The sequence below is a fragment of the Suncus etruscus genome, chromosome 11, assembly GCF_024139225.1.
Source record: "Suncus etruscus isolate mSunEtr1 chromosome 11, mSunEtr1.pri.cur, whole genome shotgun sequence".
NCBI lineage: Eukaryota > Metazoa > Chordata > Mammalia > Eulipotyphla > Soricidae > Suncus > Suncus etruscus.
In genome coordinates, this window is record NC_064858.1 from 12,574,751 (window position 1) to 12,597,956 (window position 23,206).

The 23,206-nt window shown below is 34.7% G+C and overlaps 1 protein-coding gene and 1 pseudogene across 1 annotated transcript in view; both read left to right on the plus strand.

The window, feature by feature from the left end:
* Nucleotides 1-23,206, plus strand: part of PDZRN4 (PDZ domain containing ring finger 4) — a 169,195-nt gene that overhangs the window by 124,362 nt on the left and 21,627 nt on the right. Inside the window, exons 4-5 of the mRNA XM_049783884.1 lie at nt 5,350-5,448; nt 6,875-6,937. Of these exons, the coding sequence (XP_049639841.1) occupies nt 5,350-5,448; nt 6,875-6,937 (162 nt within the window). The remainder of the gene's footprint in view (nt 1-5,349; nt 5,449-6,874; nt 6,938-23,206) is intronic.
* Nucleotides 15,813-17,340, plus strand: LOC126022870 (ATP-dependent Clp protease ATP-binding subunit clpX-like, mitochondrial; annotated as a pseudogene).

Here is a 23,206-nt window from a genome sequence, read left to right on the forward strand (position 1 = left end):
AAACAGATGTATGTAAGACATGTTTATTATAACTAAGTACCAAAGAAATGCAAAACAGAAACAGACTGCTACAGATCTGGTATAATCAAGGGCTGGACTCATAAACTGAAAAGGTTCTCATGAACTGTGATGGATGTCTACACATTTGAAAACAGAAGTCATTTACTTCAATATAAAATGAACTAAAAGCAATCATAATAATGCATTTCTTGAAGTATTTATAGGAATTGTCTACTCTAATGCCTAGATTATAAATTTCAATGAATATTATTTTTGTTTCATTTAAAAAATGTACTGATACAAACTTGGTGTCCTACTTCTCATTCTCTCTTCAAATTAAATATATCTATTCCTAGTTCAAAATTTATGGCATTGACTACTAATTACAGGCACAATGAATAAAGTCTAAGCATCAATATACCATAAAAACTTTAATGCTTTTCACTGATGAGAAGTGATACAGAACAATTATTCATGTTTACTAGCTAGCTGTATACCTTTAAGGAACTTATATCTTCTTGATATACTAGTTGATGGGCTTTTTCCTTTATATTCTTTTCGTTTTCTTTCTTACTTTCCTTTTTTGTTTTGTTTTTTGTTTGTTTGTTTGTTTGTTTGTTTGTTTTGGGGGGAGGGGTCACACTCAGCAGCGCTCAGGGGTCACTCCTGGCTCTATGCTCAGAAATCGCCCCCGGCAGGCTCGGAGGACCATATGGGATGCCGGGATTTGAACCACCGATCATGCAAGACAAACGCCTTACCTTCATGCTATCTCTCCGTCCCCTATATCCTTTTCTTTCTTTCTATCCTTTCTTTCCTCTCATTCTATCCTTTCCTCGCTTTCTTTCTTTTTCTTTCTCTCTTCTTCCTTCCTTCCTATTTTTCTTTCTCTCTTCTTCCTTCCTTCCTATTTTTCTTTCTCTCTTCTTCCTTCCTCTCTTTCTCTTTCTTTCTCTTTCTCTTTCTTCTTTCTTTCTCCTTTCTTTTTTCTTTCTTTCTTCTTTCTTTCTTTCTTTCTTTCTTCTTTCTTTCTTTCTTTCTTTCTTTCTTTCTTTCTTTCTTTCTTTCTTTCTTTCTTTCTTTCTTTCTTTCTTTCTTTCTTTCTTTCTTTCTTTCTTTCTTTCTTTCTTTCTTTCTTTCTTTCTTTCTTTCTTTCTTTCTTTCTTTCTTTCTTTCTTTCTTTCTTTCTTACATACTTGTTGTTGGGCTACACCCTGCAGCACTCAGGAGCTACTCCTGGCTCTGTGCTCAGAAATTGCTCCTGGCTCGGGGTATCGTATGAGAATCCAGGGATCAAACCTGTTTATATTTCTCTATGTGCTCTTTTAACAGTGAGGTACAGTATACTTTATATGTCTTTCACCTTATAAGCAATGTATGTTTAATTTTAAGGAGTTTTTTTTGTAGTCTCTAGGTTTTATAACTATATTATTATGTCATCTGTAAATAATGATAATTTGATTACTTTCTAATTTGTATACCCTTAATATATTTTCTTGATAAACTGCTATCACCAGAACTTCCAATACTATTTTTAATAATAGCTTTAAAAGCAGACAACCCTGGGGGATGGGGACAGAAAAAAAAAAGAAAAGAAAAAGTGGACAACCCTGTATTGTGCTTGATCTTTGTGGGGAGGATTTCATTTTATTTTTATTGAATAAGATGCTGTAGATTCATGATAAAGGGCTTTAATTATAGTAAGGATTGTTCTATCTTGAACCAGGTTATTGAGTTTTAATTATTAATGGACTTTGGATTCTGACAACTGTTATCTCGGCATCTATTGATATAATTTCCTTGGTATTGATATGGTCTATTACATTAGTAGACGTGAGTATATTGAACCATCCATTATACCTTTTTAATTAATCAATTCTTTATTAAATCACATTTCAGTTATAAAAATATTCATAATTAAATTTCAATAATACATTTACACAACCATTGATTTTTCAGTGCACATTTCCTACCACCAATGTTCCCTGTTTCTCTCCTGCTACCTCCACACACCCAAACTCATTCATGAATGCACACACACACAATGGAATACTACTTGGCAATAAGAAAAGATGAAATCATACAATTTTCCATTAAGCTAATGGGATTGGAAATTATCCTGAGTGAAGTCAGCCAGAAGGAGAGAGGCAGATATAAAATGATCTTTCGAATATGAGATATAAAGAAACAAAAACTCAAGATTAATCAAGAAATAAAATAATGCAAGGAGGGATGGTGACAGAGAAAAGTAAAAGAAAAAAGTGCTCAAAATGGAAAAGTTAAGAATGGACATGTCTACAATCACCATTGTCCACAATTCATTACACAATTAAAAGTTAATAGTGATTTTCTTTTTGATTGAATTGAATTGATTTTCAATTTAATCAAATTGCATATTTGATTATTCTTGAATATTAAACATCTGTGTCAACTCATTTCTGTTGTTTCTATTGTCAGAGATCCATTCTCCTCTCCTAATCATCTGTGCTCTGATCTGGAATTTTGCTCTTCCATAGTTTTCTGGATCCTTACAGGAGCTAGTAAACCTTCTTTTATGTCTTTGGAGTAATTTAGATTTTATACACTGTTTTACTTAAAGCAACAGTCAAATATTATGTCACACCAGTAAGTCTGGCACACATAAAATAATCATAAGTCCTTAAATTAATTTGTGTAAAAAGGAATGCTCATCTATACTGATGCAAATGCCATTGGTACATTTTTTTAAAACTATCTGGGCACTTCTTAAAAATCTATGAATTGAAATTGCCAGTCCATATCTGTGCATCTAACCTAAGGACTCATAAACACTAATCAAAAAAAATAGGCAAAGAACAATATACTGTTAGAGCTTGTCTACATAATTGTGCTTACCATGGCAATGAAATGTGTTGGGGCAGGGAAGAAGTGTGAGGAGGAAAGCCTATAAAAATGGTGGAGGGAAACAGACACTGATTAGAGAGGTGTAGTGTTGGGTTGTTGTATTTATGAAATAATAGCATTGACAATATGGTAAATACTTAAATTGGTGTTTAAATTTTTAAATAAAAAATCATCATATTTTACATTTTATTTTAGTAATAATAACGTAAAAATTATTACTTAGTGATTCATCTCATACAATATAAATATATGAAATCTACTTATAAAATATGACAAGGGTCCAGTGCATATACATATATATTGAAAAGCTAACTTTTACTATTCATTGTCACGTTTCTAGAAATGTGAACACTATTTTTAATTCCCTTACTATGTTTTGTTCTATATAGGACATTTTCATTTTCCAACTGTAAAGTATATTATAAAATATACAGCTTGTTTTATATTGTCAATGTTAATTCAGTACAAATAATACTTAAGCTTCTTTTAAAATGTAATGTTTTTCTAAGTTACTGTATAAATTCCACTCTCAGAGTATAATCTTAGACCTGTAAGTCTATTCATTAGCTACTGTGAGAAGTTTACACCCTGAATATATCTAGGAAACATGTGATAGTTTTATTTCCCATAGAACCCAGAAAGTGTCTCAAAATGCAGAATTTTGAGATTAAACAATTATCCATTTCACAGTAATATGATTTAAGAACAATAAAATTGTTGTATGAAGAGTTAATACATTGTGGGAAAAACTGTCATACATTAGAAGATGACCAATTTACCAGTCATAATGACTTGCTACAAATATTGTTATAAATATTTGGAAGTAGGGTTTGAGTCTAAGTGTTGTAACAAATAATTAAGAAATGTAGGAAATTCATTTCTTAACAAATATTATATTTACATAGTCCAGAGATAATTATACTGATACAATATTTTAAATACTTTTTTCTAGTAACAGTGGGATTTTATTTCTATTTAATTGTTCATTTGGTCTGAACCCATGCTTAGTGCATCTTATAAGTAAAGTGTATTATATTTATGGTTTATATTTATGAATGAAGTGCTTTTAGAAACTGAGCCACTCCCCGGACCCTACTGTGGAACATTTAAGGAATTTTATGTTTATTTTTGACGTAAAATATTTTATGTCTTTTATTTAACAGTAAACATTTTTAAATAATAGAGCTAGGAGTGGTTAGGCATTGCCCAGCATGCTCTTGACCTGGATTGAGTTCCTTTTACTATATAATCCCTAAAACACTGAAGACATAGCCTTTTAGGCCTGCAGATTAGCAGGATGATCCAAATAATACCCTACAGAGGGCCAAATCAGCACCACATCCTCATGCTCTTGAAACTATGGACCACTTGCTCAAGAATTGCAATTGGTTGGGGCCGGAGAGATAGCATGGAGGTAAGACATTTGCCTTGCATGCAGAAGGACGATGGTTCGAATCCCAGCATCCTATATGGTCCCCCGAGCCTGCCAGGAGCGATTTCTGAGGGTAGAGCCAGGAGGAACCCCTGGTCGCTGCCAGGTGGGACCCAAAAAACAAAAAAGAAGAAGGAGGAGGAGGAGGAGGAGGGGGGAAGAAGAAGAAGAAGAAGAAGAAGAAGAAGAAGAAGAAGAAGAAGAAGAAGAAGAAGAAGAAGAAGAAGAAGAAGAAGAAGAAGAAGAAGAAGAAGAAGAAGAAGAAGAAGAAGAAGAAGAAGAAGAAGAAGAAGAAGAAGAAGAAGAAGAAGAAGAAGAAGAAGAAGAAGAAGAAGAAGAAGAATTGCAATTAGCGACCTTGTGTCCTGCTACTGTGTTCACTTACATAATTCTTTTTATCTTTTAAAAAATGAGATATTTCTGGGGCTCCTCCCACCCAGATCATTTGTCATAGAAACTCGACTTAGACCTCATGTAATCAGACATCGGCCATCCAACCCCGAACCCCAGATCCCAACCTTAGAACTGACACAGTTCTCTGCAACAGCACCAGGAATCAAACATCCCTTGGAGAGTCCCTAATACAGCTCTGGCACCAACTTGCGCTAAATTGAGATGAATGACAACCTGACGACGAGGAAACACCAACCACTTGATCTAAGAGCAGGTTGCCATACCTCATCACCTAACAGTAAGATGAAATCAGAAGACATTCCGTCCCTATTAGATCTGTGCAAAAACGAAGATCACTAAATACAGATTGACTTAGACAACCACGAATGAGCAGAACTTTTCCTGGGACCAAAAAGAAAGACCCTAGCTTAGGCTTTGGCCTAGAATTTGTATAAAACTAAGATCTCTTAATTCCAGAGGTCTGACTTTGATAACTGCGACTGAGCAGAGCTTTTGGAACCATAAGGAAAGAATACTACGCTACATCCTAGGATGTACATGTTTTTTTATTTTTAATTTTAATTGTCTCTGCTAGTTTAATCTCTGAGGTAACTGCAATTTTGTATTTTTTTTTTCCTCAGGAGATAGAGTTATGTCGTGTTAACAGTCAAGAGAAGCTGGGTCTAACAGTCTGTTACAGAACAGATGATGAAGAAGACACAAGCATTTATGTAAGCGAGGTAAGCGGTGCTTTAGGGGAGAAACTGAGGATAAGACTTTAATCCATGGAGCAAAACTTCTTGAAAAAAAAAAACAACAAATCTTTGGGAATCCTGAACTTGAGAAAATGGCTATGTTCCAATATTTGTCACTTTCAGATAAGCAAGTAAATTTATTACCTAAGTAACTGCAATTATTATAAGATTACTTAATTTTGAATGTTTTCTTTACCAATTTTTAATCAAAAAGAGAAAAACTGGCAATTTATTAAATTTCCACAAGTAAGCAGAAGTAAAGCAGTTAATCAGAAAACTTTGTCCTTCCATTCCTCAGTCTTTCAACAATTCTGACACTAGTGTAATTAACAAATTATTTTACTTCTAGTATTTATAAGAATTACATCTAACTCTACTAATGGAATTGACCATATTAATATCTAAATATTTTGTTACTTAAATTCTTTTAATTTTTATTTTCTTTCATCGTAGCTTGCTTTTTATTGAGTTAGCTTATATTGTAAAATTTTATTCTACATGATTGAAAAGTCAACATAATACTGTAAGTTCACTAAAAGCTTAATTATACCCTTGATTATATCATTATTCTGGCTTTATTCAACCATAATTACTTTATAAGTATAAGATAATTAAATGTGAAACACCCTTAAATCTTGACAAATGTTAAGCAAATGTTATCTTTACTTTTCCATTAGCTCCAGTCACTGCAAATTTAATATTTTGAAAGTGGTATTTTAAACCTTCCAAATAAAGCTTTCATAAATTCGTATGTATGTGTACATATTGTCCGGTTCATTTGTATGCAAATATATGTGGCAGATCATGTATGTGTATATGCATACACATGTATCATATAATTGCCATGAAAATTATATTGCAAATGTCTATGCCATTGATCTTGAAAATATTACTTATCTTAGTGAGTTGAAGCATTTTCATATGGACAATGTCTTTCTTATCAAAATCTGGTAAGATGGTACTATTTACCTGACGGGATATATTAACATTTTGCTATGTTTAACACATTTTGCTTGAAAAAAATAAAGATTATTTGGGGTTTGAATATATGGTAGTGCTCAGGCCATTCTAAATTTAAAAAAAATTTTTTTGGTTTGTCGGTCACACCTGCCAGCACTCAGGGGTTCCTCCTGGCTCTCCCCTCAGAAATCGCTCCTGGCAGGCTTGGGGACCATATGGAATGCCGGGATTCATACTACCATCCTACTGCATGCAAGGCAAATGCCCTACCTCCATACTATCTCTCCAGCCCCTAAATCAAATATTTTTATTGAGAAAGACATGCACTTTATAAATCAATGATAATTGAACTTGCTTTAATTTAGTCTTTATATTTCTTTTTATTCTTTCTTTTGTTTTTCCTTCCTTCCTTCTCTCCTTCCTTTCCTCTCACTTTCTTTTCCTCCTTCAGGTAGAACCAAACAGCATTGCTGCAAAAGATGGCCGGATTCAAGAAGGAGATCGTATTTTACAAGTATGTAGTTTAGTTATTTCTTAGGTAGTCTATAATCTGTCAGCTATTATTGTATATTGTTTCATGAAAAATTTTGGAGAAAAGAAAATATCTTTTTTTAAAATAGTAATATATACAAAACCAAGCTATAATTCATGAGTATGTGTCTTACTTTTGATTTGCACCTGGTATTTAATGAGGCTGCCTTTGAGTTCTATATTTAAATTTTTTTCTGTTGGTGTTTATCTGATTGAAGTGGGTTGGTCATGCACAAAGCATTATCTGAATGATATCTCTACCTTTAAAAGCTTTTATTTAAGCTGCATTATAAGTAAATATGCTGCTATTTATTAGAAATTGTTAACTAATATTTCATGATAATGACAAAAATATTGCACTCACCACTCGTCTTCAGCTTCCAGACCTACCACTTAATTTGATTCATTAACAACATTCAGATTGAAAATGTTTTAGCATCTTAAAATGATTATAAAAATGAAAGAAATGCTGTTTTAGAAGTTCCCAGGACAGCCTTGCAAGGTAAGCAATACCACCACTAAGGACTGAGACAGAAGGGGACATCTGTTTGGGGACATCTGTCCAGGACAGTGTCACAAGACTTAAAATGGGAAAATCCACAGGTTGAGCTCAGCAGAGTGAGATTCTGCTTTACTCAATGGCTTCACATTTCTTCCAGTCAAAGAACTGTACCACAATACTGAATAAAGTACTGTACATCAAACTTTATAATGGAAAAACTATGCAGAACCCCACCACACATTATGACTGAAGGATCTAGTTCTGGAGAACCAACCAACACCTGCCACCTACATGACATTTCTGATCAAAATTTTAGAGAGGAAATGTTAAGAATATTCAATTAACTTAGTGAAATGATGAAATGGACAGCCCAGAAGACTCAAGAGGATATGAGAGTAGAAATGAGAAAGCTTCAAACAGAAATATCAGGGCTAAAAAATATGGTAGATTAAATGAAAACCTCACTGAAAATCCTCAACAGTGGAGTAACAGTTGCTGAGGACAAAATCAGTAATAAAGAAGATGAGATGCATAACACCTCCATACACCAGAAGAGGCTAGAAAAAATTCTCAAAGTAAGCAATGACAATAGGACTCTGGGATAAACACAATAGAAACAGCATAAAAATTGTTGGGATTCCAGAGACAATGTGAGAGAAACTACATATAAAGATAAAATAATAATAATAACAATAATAATAATGAAAGCAGCATGATAAAAAGGAAACTTATATACAAAGAGGCATCCTTAAAATTTACAGCAGGTTTATCACAAGCAATTCTCAAGGTCTAAATGTGTGGTGGGATATAGTGACAAAATTCAATGAAATGAATTATTTGCAGAGGATATTTCACCCAGTCAGACATTCATTGAGGAAGAATACACAGCTTCATGAATAAGCAACAGCTCATGAATTTTACAGACATAAAACCAATCTTTAAAGAAGAGCTGATGGGTCTACTCTAGGAAGGTCTACTCAAGGCGAACCCAATAAGCATACAAACTCCTACATAAGATTACATCTAATCACATGACAACTAATCTCTCTCAATATCAATGGACTACGTGGCTTAATTGATCAAAATGTTGAATCCAACATTCTTTTGCCTGCAATAAAAACATCTGAATAGTCAGAAAAAATATAGACTCAAAGTCAAAGTTTGGAGGACAAACATTCAAGCAAATAACTCCTTAAAAAGACTGTGCTGGTCGCCTCATGAAGCTCACCACAAAGAGGGATGAGCTTAGTTAGAGAAATAACTACATTGAGAACTATCCTAACAATGAGAATGTATGAGGGAAATAGAAAGCCTATGTAGAGTACAGGCAGGGGTGGGGTGGGGAGGAGGGAGAACTGGGACATTGGAGACGGAATGCTGCACTGGTGATGGGTGGTGTTCTTTACATGACAGAAACCCAACCACAATCATGTTTGTAATCAAGGTGTTGAAATAAAATATTATTTAAAAAAATGTTAAAAAGACTGTGCTGGGAACTATGATGAAGGGATGTCAACACTGGTGGTGGGAAATGACCCTAATTCACTGTCACTATATGCCTGAAATACAACTGCAAAGACTTGTAATTCACAATGGTCTCAATAAAAAGATTTAAAAAAAAAAAGACTGGGGTAGCCATACTAATATCAGACACACAGACATTAAGCTAAAACAGATTATAAGAGATAGAGATGGACATTTGTTTATCATCAAAGGATAGATACAATTGGAAGAAATCAACTCCTCCATGTATATGTACCCAAGGAGGGACCAAAAAAATATTTAAAACAATTGTTGACATATTTAAAGAAAGATATAAATAACAGCACAATACTAATGGGAGACTTCAACACTGCCCTGTTACTCTTGAGAGGTCAACCAGGCTGAAACTTAAAAAGGATACAATGGCTCTGAAGAAAGAAATGGAAGAGAGTGGATTGGTAGATAGGGCTTTCTATCTCCCCCACCCTCAAAAGCTGAATACATGTTTTTTTTTTTCAATGTACATGGCACATTCTCTAAGATAGCCTATATGCTGGGCCATAGAACATACCTCCACAAAATCATGAGGATGCAAATTACATAGACTACCTTCTTAACATGCACTGAAATAAGAAGTGAATTATAAACAGATTTTATAAACATACAGAGAAAGAACTTCAACAGCTGGAAATAAAACAGCTCAGTATTGAACAGTGAGTGTGTTAGTGACAAAATCAAAGAAGAAATTAAAAGATTCCTGGAAACAAATCAGAATGAAGACATGAATTATCAGAATTTGTGTAAACAGCAAATGCAGTAATATTGGGGAAAATTATAGCCTTGCAAGCATTCATTAGGAAGGAAGAAAGAACCTATTTAAATAATTTAATAGAATGGCTTAAAATTTTTTTAAAAAATCAACAAAATCAACCAAAAATAGGCAGATGGAAAGAAAAAAAGAAGTTTAGAGAGAAAATTAATAAACTGAAAACCCAAATAATCATTCTAAAGCTCAATGAAAACAAGAGTTGGTTCTTTAAAAAAATGAACAAATAAAAAGACAAAGAAAGAGAGAAAGAAAAACATAATAAACTTGATAGATTACTATTACTATTCAGAATAAACTTAATAAAACTTAATAAACCAAGGTAGGAATTAAAGAAGCTTTTCTCAGTATAGTAATGGCTATTTATTACAAACCACCAGCAAATATTATATTCAGTGATGAAAATCTAAAAACCTACAGCAAATATTATATTTATTAATGAAAATCTAAGATCTGGCAAAAGACAAGATTGTCTCCTCTCACCACTTTTGTTTAACATAGTACTGGAAGTACTTGCCATAGCAATTAGGCAAGAAAAAGATCAAGGATGTCCAGATAGGAAAAGAAAAAGTCAAGATCTCACTGTTTGCAGAATTAGAATGTAAAGGGGTGGTTTCTATAGAAACTACAGAAATTCAAATACTAAACAAAGATTACTTTGAGAAACTCTATGCCATAAAACAAGAGAACCTGGAAGCAATGAATAAATTCTTGAACTCCTATAAACTCTCAAGATACAACCAGAATGATCTGGCATATATGAACAGACCTATCACTACTGTGGAAATTAAAATGATAATTAAAAGTATTACTCAAAACAAAAGCTTAGGCCCAGATAGATTTTCTAGCAAATTCTTTCAGATATTAAAAAATGTTTTACTCCCAATCATTTTCAGGCTCATCCAGGAAACTGAAGAATCAGAACTGCTTCTAAATAGTTTTTATGAAGCTAACATCAATCCTATACTAAAAGCAGACAGAAATGCCACAAAAAAGAGAACTACACAGCAATATCCTTGATGAACACAGATACAAAAATCCTCAATAAAATTGAAGCAAATAGGATCCAATGGCTCATCAAGAAGGTCTTATACCATGACCATTTAGGGTTTATCCCAGACATGCAAGAATGGCTTAACAAGTCAATATAATATAGCATACCAACAACAGGAAAAATAAAAACCATATGATCCTATCAATAGATGTAAACAGGCATTTGATAAGGTCCAATTTTCATTTATCATAAAAAATCTCAGCAAGATTGGAATTGAAGGAACTTTTCTCAGTATAATAAATATTTTTAAAAAATACCACAACAACTTTTATATCCAATAATGAAAAACTAAAAATCTTTCCTCTAAGATCTGGCAAAAGACAAGATTGCCTCCTCTTGCCACTTCTATTCAACATAGTATTGGAAGTACTTGCCAAAGCAATTAGGCAAGAAAAAGATATCCAAGACACCCAGATAGAAAAGGAAGAAGTCAAATTCTCACTGTTTGTAAATGACATGATACTATATTTAGAAAATAATAAAGACTCAGAAAAAAGATTCTAAAACAAAAGATGAACATAGCAAAGTGGCAAGCTACAAAATTATCACTCAAAAATTTGTGGCATTTTATTATACAAATAATAAAAAGAAAGTATTAAAAAGAAAACACATTACAAAAACAACACTATTCACAATTGTGACCCATAAAATCAAGTACCTTGGAGTCAATATAACTAAATATGTGAAAGACCCTTTCAAAGAAAAACATAGACCCTTTTAAAGGAAACTATAGAAGACTACTTCAGAAAATAAAAGAGGACAGAAGAAACAGAAACATATACCCTGCCATGAATTGGGAGGATTAAAATCATTAAAATGCAATACTTCCCAAAGTATTGGAAAATTTAATGCAACTCCTATAAGAATACTCATGACATTTTTCAAAGAAGTGGATCAAAACTCCTAAAAATTCATTTGGAAAATAAATGCCCACAAATAGCTAAAATAATCTTTGGGAGAAAGAAGATAGAAGACATAACTTTTCCCAACTTTATATTTTACACTAAAGCAATATTAATTAAAACAGCATGGCATTGGAATAAAGATAAATCTTCAGATCAATATAATAGAGTTGAATATTCTGAAAATGAACCCCAGGTATACACCCAACTGATGTTTGATAAAGGGGCAACAAATACAAAGGCCTCTACAACAGTGGTGTTAGAAAACTGGTCCATTGCATACAAAAAGATGAACTCAGATCTCTCTTTAATACAAGGCACAAATGTCAACTCTAAATTGATTATAATTATAACATATCTGAAACCTTAAGGTTCATGGAGGGAAAACATAGGCAAAACACTCCATGACATTAAGATTAAAGGTATCTTCAAGGAGGAAACATCAGTTTCCCGGCAAGTGGAAGCAGAGATAAACAAACTGAACTACATTATACTGAGAAGCTTCTGTACTTCAAAGAAAATAGTAACTCGGATGCACAGGCTACCTATGAAATGTGAGAAACTATTCACCCAATATCCACCTGATAAAAAGCTAATATCTAAGTTATATAAGGTATTGACATAAATGAACAAGAAAAAAACATCTAGCCCCATCAAAAATGGAAAGGAGAAATGCACATACATTTTCTCAAAAAATAAATACAGATAGCGAAAAGGTACATGAAAAAAATGATCCACATCACAAAAAATCTGGGAGATGCAAAATCAAAACAACAATGGTTATCATCTCACATCACAGAGAATGGCACACATCACAAAGAACAAGAACTGCTCATGCTGGCGTGGATATAGTGAGAAAGGGACTTTTATTCACTGCTGCTGAGAATGACATCTAGTTCAAGCTTTCCGGAAAACAATATGAACATTTCCTAAGAAACTGGAAATTGAGTTTCTTTATGGTCCAGCAATACCATAGTAATACACTCTAGAAACACAAAAACATAATACAAAAATAAGCTCTGCACCTCTAAACTCCTCACAGCACTATTTAAAATTGCCAGAATCTGAAAGCAATCCAGGTGCAAACAAGAGATGAGTGGCTAAAGAAACTGTGGTCTATCTACATAGAAAAAAAAAATATGAAGTCATGAATTTTGCTTATACATGGATGGGCATGGAGAAAATTTTTCTGAGTGAAATAAGTCAGAGGGAGAAGGATAAACATAGAATAAGCTCATTCATAGCTGGGATATAGGAAAATCAAAGAAAGTTTGGTGGTGATATCCAAATATAATCTCTGATATCAGAAACAATAGAGAATAAAATCAGGAGGATTATTCCATAGTAGGTAGCTTACCACAAAGAATGGAGAGTGCAGTTAAAGTAGAGAAGGTCTAAAATGGAAAGGACTTTCATGGCACCCCTTCATTTGCAGTAGTACAAACTACAATGTCACAAAAGAAAAGAGAAAATGGAGTGAGTGAGTGAGTGAGTGAGTGAGTGAGTGAGTGAGTGAGTGAGTGAGTGAGTGAGTGAGTGAGTTAGTGAGTGAAGTAAAAATACCAGCACCAGCTTTCTTAATCTGGAGGCTGGCTCTAGCCGGCATGGGGTCTGGGGAGACCCCAGGTAGAAGGCTTTCTCCCTAGCTTGGGCGTGCTGGGAGCCTTAGTAGGCCCTCAGCCATCCCCTCTCCTGTCCCCCGGCCTCCAGGCCTTCCTGGGGTGGCAGCCCAGGCGGCCAGAAAAGGTGGGTCCAAATTTAGGGTGCTTAGAGCTGTTGTTCATTTTTTACTAAGGCAAACTCTGGCAGTTTCTTAGTAGTCTACATGTTCAAATCCACGCGGGGGTATTGCCCCCACGCGCACAGTATATATTAATAGTATATCCTATCCTTAAGTTACGTTTTGTGTATGTAGAATGTCCATCTGGTATTATGCCCTTTCGCACACCCTGTAAATCTCATTTTCACTTCTTAACTCTATCACCCCAAACCATCAGTACACCCCATTTACCCTTTTTAACTTCAATACTGCACTGTCCTAATCACACACCAAAGTAGTGTACTGGATTTAACAACCCCCAACTATTTTAAAAGATTTAAAATGGACACATATGGCTTTCGAATATTTTATGTCTATTTTCTTTGACAGCTATATAACTCTTACTAAATATTCCCTTATACAGTGAAGATTTTCCCCCACTTTTTTTTTCTTATCTCTGTGAGCTTCAATAAGGAATATTCAGTGAAGGAGTCCCTCAGTTTAATGCTTATGTTTAACCACGTCATGGGGATTTTTGGACTTGTTCTTGCAGCCCCCATATGGGCCTATAATGCCATGTATCATTGTTCCTTGTTTGCATAGGGACATTAAAATGGGAAAATACTATACATACAAATATGTTCTTATCTAATAGAGGTAGGAACACAGAAATCTTGCAGAGCAATGTGTACTTACACCCTGAACACTGACATAATGACCTGGCACAGGCCTCAGAAGAATGGGCATTCTTCATTCACCCCTGAACCAGGAAAGCTAACTATGAAACATCCAAGGTCATTTATAACATCATCTGGAAGCAATCCTCTACCAGGGAATACCCTACCACTGCTCTGACATTGACCTGCTCAAAGGAGACTTCCCTCAACACTAAGAAGACTTGACAACAACCACCTGCTTACAGGACAGAGCTCTCTGCATTGCCCTTTTATTGTGAGGTGAAACTAGAGGATGCTCTACACCATCCTGACTTCAATTTAGGATATGCAGATTCCATGAGCTTTAATACAGAAAAATGATACCAACAACAGAGACTGTGAAAAATAAAAGTGTATTTGCACTACAGACAATGACTTGGATTGGACAAACTAGTCTACCTGGAGCCTAGAGTTGGTCTTATGCCAGGAAACTTCAGGGGTAGGGTCTCCTTGTATTTAGGCCAAGGCTTTTCCTTTCCAAGTCCCTCATATTTTGGTGGGCCTATGCAAACAAAAAGTGCAACTCTAACACCATTTTTATGGTGCTCCTTTGACTTTGATCCTTAGGAAAAAAAAAACACTTAAACTTTTGAGGTTAACTTAAACTAATATGCATGTGCAAGGAAATGTAAGAAAATACTATGCCTTCAAAGTTTAAGTAGTTACATAAGCTTTATGGCCTTAGATTGCTTTGTGTACTGCTAAGAAATGTTATAATGTACTACAATCTGGGGACTTGAGGGACAAAGTAATTGTACATGGGTTCTATTTTACTTTTCTTAATGTTCTTTGGCTGAAAGTTCAAAATTAAGGTATCAGCAAGGGGTTTTCTTCTAAGAATTTGTTTAGGGGTGATTGTCCTTCCACTGTAACTTTACCTTGTCCTCTTTCTTTGCATCTTTGTTCTTATAATTAAAAATAAAGTTATTTAAAAATAAAAAAAAATACCAGCACCACAGGCAGACAGAAGAGGGTGGGTGTGAGGGAAGAGGGCATTAGGGAGAGTGAAAGGGAAACTGTTGACATTGATGGTGGGAAGTGGAAATGGTGAAGATTTTTATACATTGTATGACTGTAACTCAATCATGAACAACTTTATCTGTGATTATGAACAATCTTGTAACCATGGTGTTTATATATAAATAAATAAAGACATATATATAAAAAAGAACTAAATAAGTAAAACCTATTGCTGAGGTTAAAATATGATATTCTTATTATAATAATAAATAGTAACTAAGCATTAATTGTGATTTTTACTGCCAGAAGTATCATTTATCACTGCCTCTACATCTCTTCACTCACCTTAGAGCTGAGAGATAATTTTTTCAGTCGCATTCACAGAGCAGTTTTAGGAAGATTTGGAACCTTTGAAACTCAGATTCTATGAAGAGCTCCTTTTAGAACTTTTACAGAAATACCAGCATATATTGGGGCTCAGTGGTAGGGCATTTGCCTTGCACGCGACTGGCCTAGGATGGACCTCAGTTCAATCCCACAGCAGCCCATATGGTCCCTCAAGCCAGGAGCGATTTCTAAGTGCATAGCCAGGTGTGGCCCAAAAACAAACAAACAAAAAAAAAAGAAATAATAGCACATTTTGCCTCAAAATATGGAATGAGTAAAGATGGTTCTAGAGATGAAAAAAATTATAACTACCTCGACCAGTATATTGTTGGCTATTCATTTGCTAAAAAGTGCTTTCAGTTTCTGTGTACAATAATTAAAAGAAAATATATAATAATTTCCCAGCTAATTTGAGACAACAAGCAGAGGTTAAGAAGCAAACATCTTAATACCAAAAGAGTTTGAGATCAGAAAACAGGAGACTAAGTACAGATTAATAAAATTACTTCAGATTTCTGGAATCAGTCCATATGATAATGCTTTAGGGTCATCAACACAAAAACAGATAAATTAACAAATCCCTTAGGAAAAAACGAGAAGAAATATTAGATTCTGGCCATCATGATATAAAACTTGAAGAGTAATTTTCTGTTGCTTGGGCCAACTGGGTCAGGTAAACTCTGCTGGCATAAATTCTAACTAAATGTCTTGATGTTCCTTTTGCAATTTATTACTGTGCCACTTTGACCTAGGCTGGTTATTTGGGTGAAGATATTAAATCTGTGATTGCCAAACTTCTCCAGGAGGTCAATTATAATGTAGAAAAAGCACAACAAAGAATTGTCTTTCTGGGTGAAGTAGGTAAGATTGGCAGTGTGCCCGGCATTCATCATTTATGGAATGTAGGTGGAGAAGGTGTTCAGCAAAGTTTATTAAAACTACTAGAAGACGGGACCCGGCGAGGTGGCGCTAGAGGTAAGGTGTCTGCCTTGCAAGCACTAGCCAAGGAAGGACCGTGGTTAGATCCCCCGGTGTCCCATATGGTCCCCCCAAGCCAGGGGCAATTTCTGAGTGCTTAGCCAGGAGTAACCCCTGAGCATCAAACGGGTTTGGCCCGAAAAAAAAAAAAACTACTAGATACATACGGGTCAGAGAGAAAGCACAGCAATAGGGCGTTTTCTTTGCATGCAGCCAATCCAGGATGGACCTTGGTTTGATCCCCCTATATGATCCCTGAGCCAGGAACGAGTTCTGAGTGCAGGAGTAACCCATGAGCAACAAAACAATAAAAAATATACTAGAAAACACGATAATCAATGTTCCAGAAAAAAGTTCGCACTAGTTACATAGAGAAACAGTGCAAGTTGATACAACAAATGTCCTGTTTGTTGCATCTGGTGCTTTCAATGTTTTAGACAAAATCATCAGCAGAAGGAAAAATGAAAAATACCTAGGGCTTGGGATACCCTCTAAACAGGGAAAGAAAAAAGGGCTACAAATGCCACTAACCTTGCCGCCTACGGGAGAATCCAACACTCATCAGGACATCAAACAAACAAAAAAAACTGCTTGCTACATCATGTTGAAGCCAGAGATCTCATTGAATTTGGCATGATTCCTGAGTTTGTGGGTCGGTTGCCTGAGGTGATCCCTTTGCATAGCTTTGATGAAAAAAACATTTGTACAGATACTAAGTGAGCCATGTAATGTTTTAATTCCTCACTACCTAGTCCCTGTCTGGGTGCCATCTGTTAAATCAGGCCTCAAGCTCCAAAGTCAGGACACTGGAGAGACGTAGGTCTGGAAGCAAACACTGATGCATGAAATAATCCACATACACTAAAAAGAGTGAAATCGGTTCAGGAACTCCAACACGCAGGCCCTTCCACTCATAAGAAGCAGCCAGCTCTGTGGGGAAGTTTGAAAATGCAAGGGAGCATTTTCCTGAGACTCAGTGTATTTATTAGGAAGAATCAAATCACATTTAGAGGTGAAGATTAAGTGGTCAAATTCAAGGTACTGCATTCAATGATGCTTGCAACCAATGAGTATTAAGGCCTATCCTGAGTGTGATAGCATCCAATCAATCCCACATTCAAGGAGCAAAAAAATAAGAAGAGAAGCAAGTAAAGCCTCTTCAACAAGTGGTGTTATGAAACTTGGTCAGCTACATGCAAAATAAAAATCAACTCAGATCTCTTATTAAAGTTGTGCACAAAAGTAAAATCAAAATGGATTGCAGATCTTGATATGAGATCTGAAACCATAAGGTACATAGAGGAAAATATAAGCAGAACCCTCCATTAATTTGAGGTGAAGGCATCCTCAATGATGATTTGAAGCTAAAGGCATCCTCAATGATGAAATATTATTGACAAAGCAAATGGAAGCAAAGACTAGCAAATGGAACTACATTAAACTGACAAGCTTCTTCAAAACAAAGGAAATGGCGACCAGAATACTAACATTGTCCACAGTATGGGAGAAATTATTCACCCAATAACCCTCTGATAAGAGGCTAATCTCTAATATATGTCAGGCACTGATAAAGCTTACGAAGAAAGGACCTCTAACCCCATTTTAAAGTGGAGATAAGAGATTAACAGAAACTTCCTCAACAAAAAAAAATCCAGACAAGAAAAGTAGCATGAAAAACATTCACTTCATTAATCATCAGAGAAATGCAAATCAAAACAATGAGATATCATTTCATTCCCCAGAGACTGGTACATGTCAGAAAAAATACCAACCAGTGTTGGCATGAATACAGAGGGGGAAAAGGTCCTAGTGAGAATGTACACTGACCTAACCTATTTAGAAAATGACTTGTATAGGGGCTGGAGCGGTGGCACTAGAGGTAAGGCATCTGCCTTGCAAACACTAGCCTAGAATGGAGTGCAATTCGATCCCCGGAATCCAATATTGTCCCCTCAAGCCAGGAGCGATTTCTGAGCGCATAGCCAGGAGTAACCCCTAAGCCTCAAATGGGTGTGACCCCCCCAAAAAAGAAAGATGACATGTATATTCCTCAAAAACTATAAATAAAAGTTCCATATGACTAAACAATTTAATCTAGGAGCCAAAAATCACAATGGAAAAAAAAAAAGGTATCTGTACTCCTATGTTCATGCAGTACTATTCTTAGTAGTGAGAAACTGGAAATAGTCCAAGCACATTAAAGAAACCAACATATGGGCCTGGAGAGATAGCACAGTGGTGTTTGCCTTGCAAGCAGCCGATCCATGACCTAAAGTGGTTGGTTCGAATCCCGGTGTCCCATATGGTCCCACGTGCCTACCAGGCGCTATTTCTGAGCAGACAGCTAGGAGTAACCCCTGAGCACTGCCGGGTGTGGCCCAAAAACCAAAAAATAAAAATAAAAAATAAAAAATAAAGAAACCAGCATACCTACACAATAGAATACTATGCAGCGGTTAGGAAATTTATTCATAGGTGGATGTATATGAAGAATAATATGCTGATTTATAAGAGTCAGAGGGAGAGAGATAGACATATAATGATAATACTTATTTGTGGAATATTTTTAAAAGGGTAATATGCTAGTAATGCCCAAAGGCAAGAAAGATGCAGTCTATGAGAACTGGTAGTAATATTGTCAAAAAGAGAGTGGGACCGCTGTTAGGATATAGAAGAGACCACTATGACAAAGATATTTAGAGACAAGATCTGGACAAGAATTGTGTACTGAAAGGAGATAAGGTAATATGTATGAACCCCTTTCCATAACATATTACAAACCACATTGTCTAAAAAATGGAAAAGTGAGAGAAGAAAAATATCTGTCATAAATTCATGTGGAGGAATTACAAGGGGCAGCAGGAGAGAAAATGAGGACTTTGGTGGCAGAAAATGTGTACTGATGATGGACAAGTTTTGGACATTGTATGGTGATTTAATTAAAATTGATTTTATAAAAAGAGTTTGTTGTAGAATGAGTGAGGTTATGGAACTGCAATTTATAATAAATGTGTGTATTCAAATCACTGATTTTCTCTCAACTTACCGCACTATACTCTTCAGTATGTTCCCTATAATTAATACAAATAAAATTCAACAAAAATTTTATAAACAAAACCAACATTAATTTTCATTGCTAATATTTCTTCCCTAAACATTTTTTATTCTTCTTTATCCTTTTTGAGTCCTGTTTCCTATGAATTGCTAGAGAAAGACGCATAGCTTCAATTTCTTGTGCCCAAATAAACAGATTGCATTTGTTGCAGTTTATAGTGGCAAATAGTGAGTGGGGAATCAGAAAACAAAGTAAGAAAGTTAAAAGTTAAAACTTTTTGCAGAACTTGCTTTTTATGACAGATCAATAGTTCCCATTTATTTTTATAGATATGAATGTCTGAAAAATATTTTTAATTTTGCATGAGTGTGTACCTGAATTTGGAACTTCAAAATCAGTCAATCTGTCATTCCAGTATATGAGATATTAGAAACATCATCACAAACGCAGATGATTGCCATTCACTATGACATTTTGATGATAAAGGTATTCCCATATTGATTTGTGCACATATCAGAGAGTTATCCTTTCCATACTTATACCATACTTTTCTTTCTTTACAGCGATACTCACTGAATTGCATTACTTTTTCCATTCTTTTCCTTTATCTAGCATAACGCTTTAGTACACTTATCATTGAGGTCACTCTGCTAAGATTCAAATTAGGAAAGAATTTAAAATGTCAATTAGTGGCCATTTGTTGTCCTTCAAGTTTTCAGAAATTTTCAGGTTTAAATTATTTCTATTCCAGGAGATCCATCTGTGGTGACCTAGTGTTTGATAAAATTAAATGGGAGGGTTTTTGTTTGTTTTTTTTTTTGTTTTTGTTTTTTTTTCTTTGCTTATTTTTTCCCTTTTATTTGGAGGGAATGGGAGGAAGTGGAAACAGGGAGGTGGGAGGTGGATTTTGTTTATTTTTTCTAGCTCATTTCCAGGGGTGGGAGTTTTTTTTAATATGTGTCATGAATAAAGTTGTTTTTGAAAATAAAAAAAAATTAAATGGGAAATAAAATCGATTAAAAAAATCAGTTTTGTGTGTTACTAACATGATTTCAATGACTTTGTCAGGCACATGTGAATTAATGAATGAATTAGAGTGTTCAATGGAGAAATAGGATGTGGAGAAATTGCAATAAAACATATTTCTACAACTTTTCTAGGAAATAAGGGAACTATTTAGCATATTATCCAAGTTATCAAAGTTTCATGATTATTATTTGGAAATAATTTTAAACATATGGTCATTTTTAACATCTCCAATTAAGTACAGTAAGAAAACAATTTTTCTTTGAGGCTACTCCCAGCAAATATTACACAGCTAAGCTGTTTATCATAACCCGTTCTTATAATTATATCTCACAGTTCTGTGACTAAAGTTGCATAAAATAACAGAAAATTACATATATGTTATTTATATAGAAGATACATGGTATATATTCCTATGGTATTTTCTTGTATTTATTTTTCTGTTTGTTTTGGGGACAGAGTAATGCTCAGTGAGACTACAAAGTTTTTGCTCAAAGATTACACTTGATGATATTTAGAATACAATTACCTGTGGTGCTGGAGAATAAACCTGGTTTAGCTGTATGCAAGGGAAGCACCTTACTCACTCTACTATCTCTCTGGTCTATTAATATATAATGTAAAATTTTATTATCATTGCTGTAAGATGACACCCAGCAAACCAAAACAGGAATTTCCCCAACCTCCTGTTTCCCTTAAACCTATCCCTTTGATATGGAAAAAGCCCACCTGCCTCTCACTCTACCCTCTCCATTCCTGGTGAATTTTGTACTGAGAATAAAGTAAAGTCAGTCTAGCTTTGGCACACAGGGACACCATCATGCAAGAAGCCACTGACTTCATGATTCTCTCCCGACTGGCTTGGTTTATTAATTCTTTGCTGCTACCCTACCTGCTTCAAACCCATCGCAGTGCTTGGGGGTGATTTCACAATGCTGGGATTTATTTTACAATTGCTTATATTATGGACAGATACATTTTTCAAATAAATTTTATAGGGCAGAAAGATATTATTTAATCTTAATGGAACTAAGTCTTTGCTGAATAAATGATTAATGGTTTGCTGCTACCTGATTACTTTGTATTCCGTGACAAATGACACATTGAGCAAAGCCAAACTGCATTATAAAGGTTAGAATTCAATTCTATTTACACACACAGGAAACAAAGAATTATAAAGGTTAGCATTCAATTTTATTTACACACCAGAAACAAAGAATCTTAAGGGTCATAGTAAAACTATAATGAATGAAACTGACAACAGTATACCCATGTACAAATAGCTCCCGTATGGGTGATGAAGAGATAATGGAATACTTTCTAATGAACATTTAATGAGTACTTTCCCAAGACTATGAGAGTGGGAAAAAGAGGATTTAATTCCTAATCTTGAAATTTCCTGGCTGGCTTTTATTTAAATGAATCTCATTAGTGCAGTTGTGATTTTAATGACCTGTTTCTAAGTTGTATATTTCTATGATGATGCTCTCATTCTGTCACTAAAATTTGGTAAAAGTAGAGCAACATAACCAATTAGAAGACTTCATCAGGGGAACACCCCCAATTGCAATCTCTCTCTTCCCTCCCTCCCTCCCTCCCTCCATCACTCACTCTCTCTCTCTCTCTCTCTCTCACACACACACACACACACACACACACACACACACACACACACTTATACAATGATGTATGTTAAGGTTTAAGCAGAATCAAAATAAAAAATCAACTTCATGAGAACCCATCCTAGTTAAATATATTTTTGTTTGTTTCCTTCAAGTACCTGGCAGTACTATTAATTGGTCTATTGCCACAAAGCGTATGAGATGTGTCCCATGAAGAAATATGGGGTGTTCTCTTACAAAATTATGGAACTAAATAAACATGAGGTATTTCTAAGGCAGAAAGGGAATGTTCAATATAACAGACAGGATATGTTTTTCTCAAGAGAATGTTCTTTATCTGCATCTTCACCTTGGAACAGTAAGCATGTAATATTCCAGTAAGCACCCTAATCAAATATTATTTAAAAAATGGTAAGTCATATTCCTATGGATCATCCCTGTCTCAAAACCTACAAATATTACAATAGTTGACAAATGGGACTTTTAGTTCGTTTTTTAAAGCCTTATACCACACATTATAACACTTCTACTTTGAGTTTGTTTCTTCCATTAAGATAACTCTGTTTTCTCTAAAATAACAAAGAACTGTTGCTCTTTACATCTGTATCTTTGTTCTTTACTTATGCTATTTAATCTCACTTTAATATTAAAAATTAGTTATTCTGGGCCCTGCGAGAAAGTATAGAGGATAAAGTAGTTATCTTGCATATGACTGACTAGGGTTCTATACACTTATATGCATATGATCCCCCAACCAATTACTCCAAGAGTAATTCCTAAGCACAGAAGAAGGAGCCCTGGACATCACTGGGTGTGAATTTAAAACAATAAAAAGTAAAAATAATGATAATTTTCCTGAATTAAACTTGAATAACACATATATTTTCTTATAAATTATATGTAATATTTTAACTATATTTGTTAATAACCTATTTTGGAGTTGCTCAAACACTGATGCTCAGGGAACATAAAACGCAGTGCTA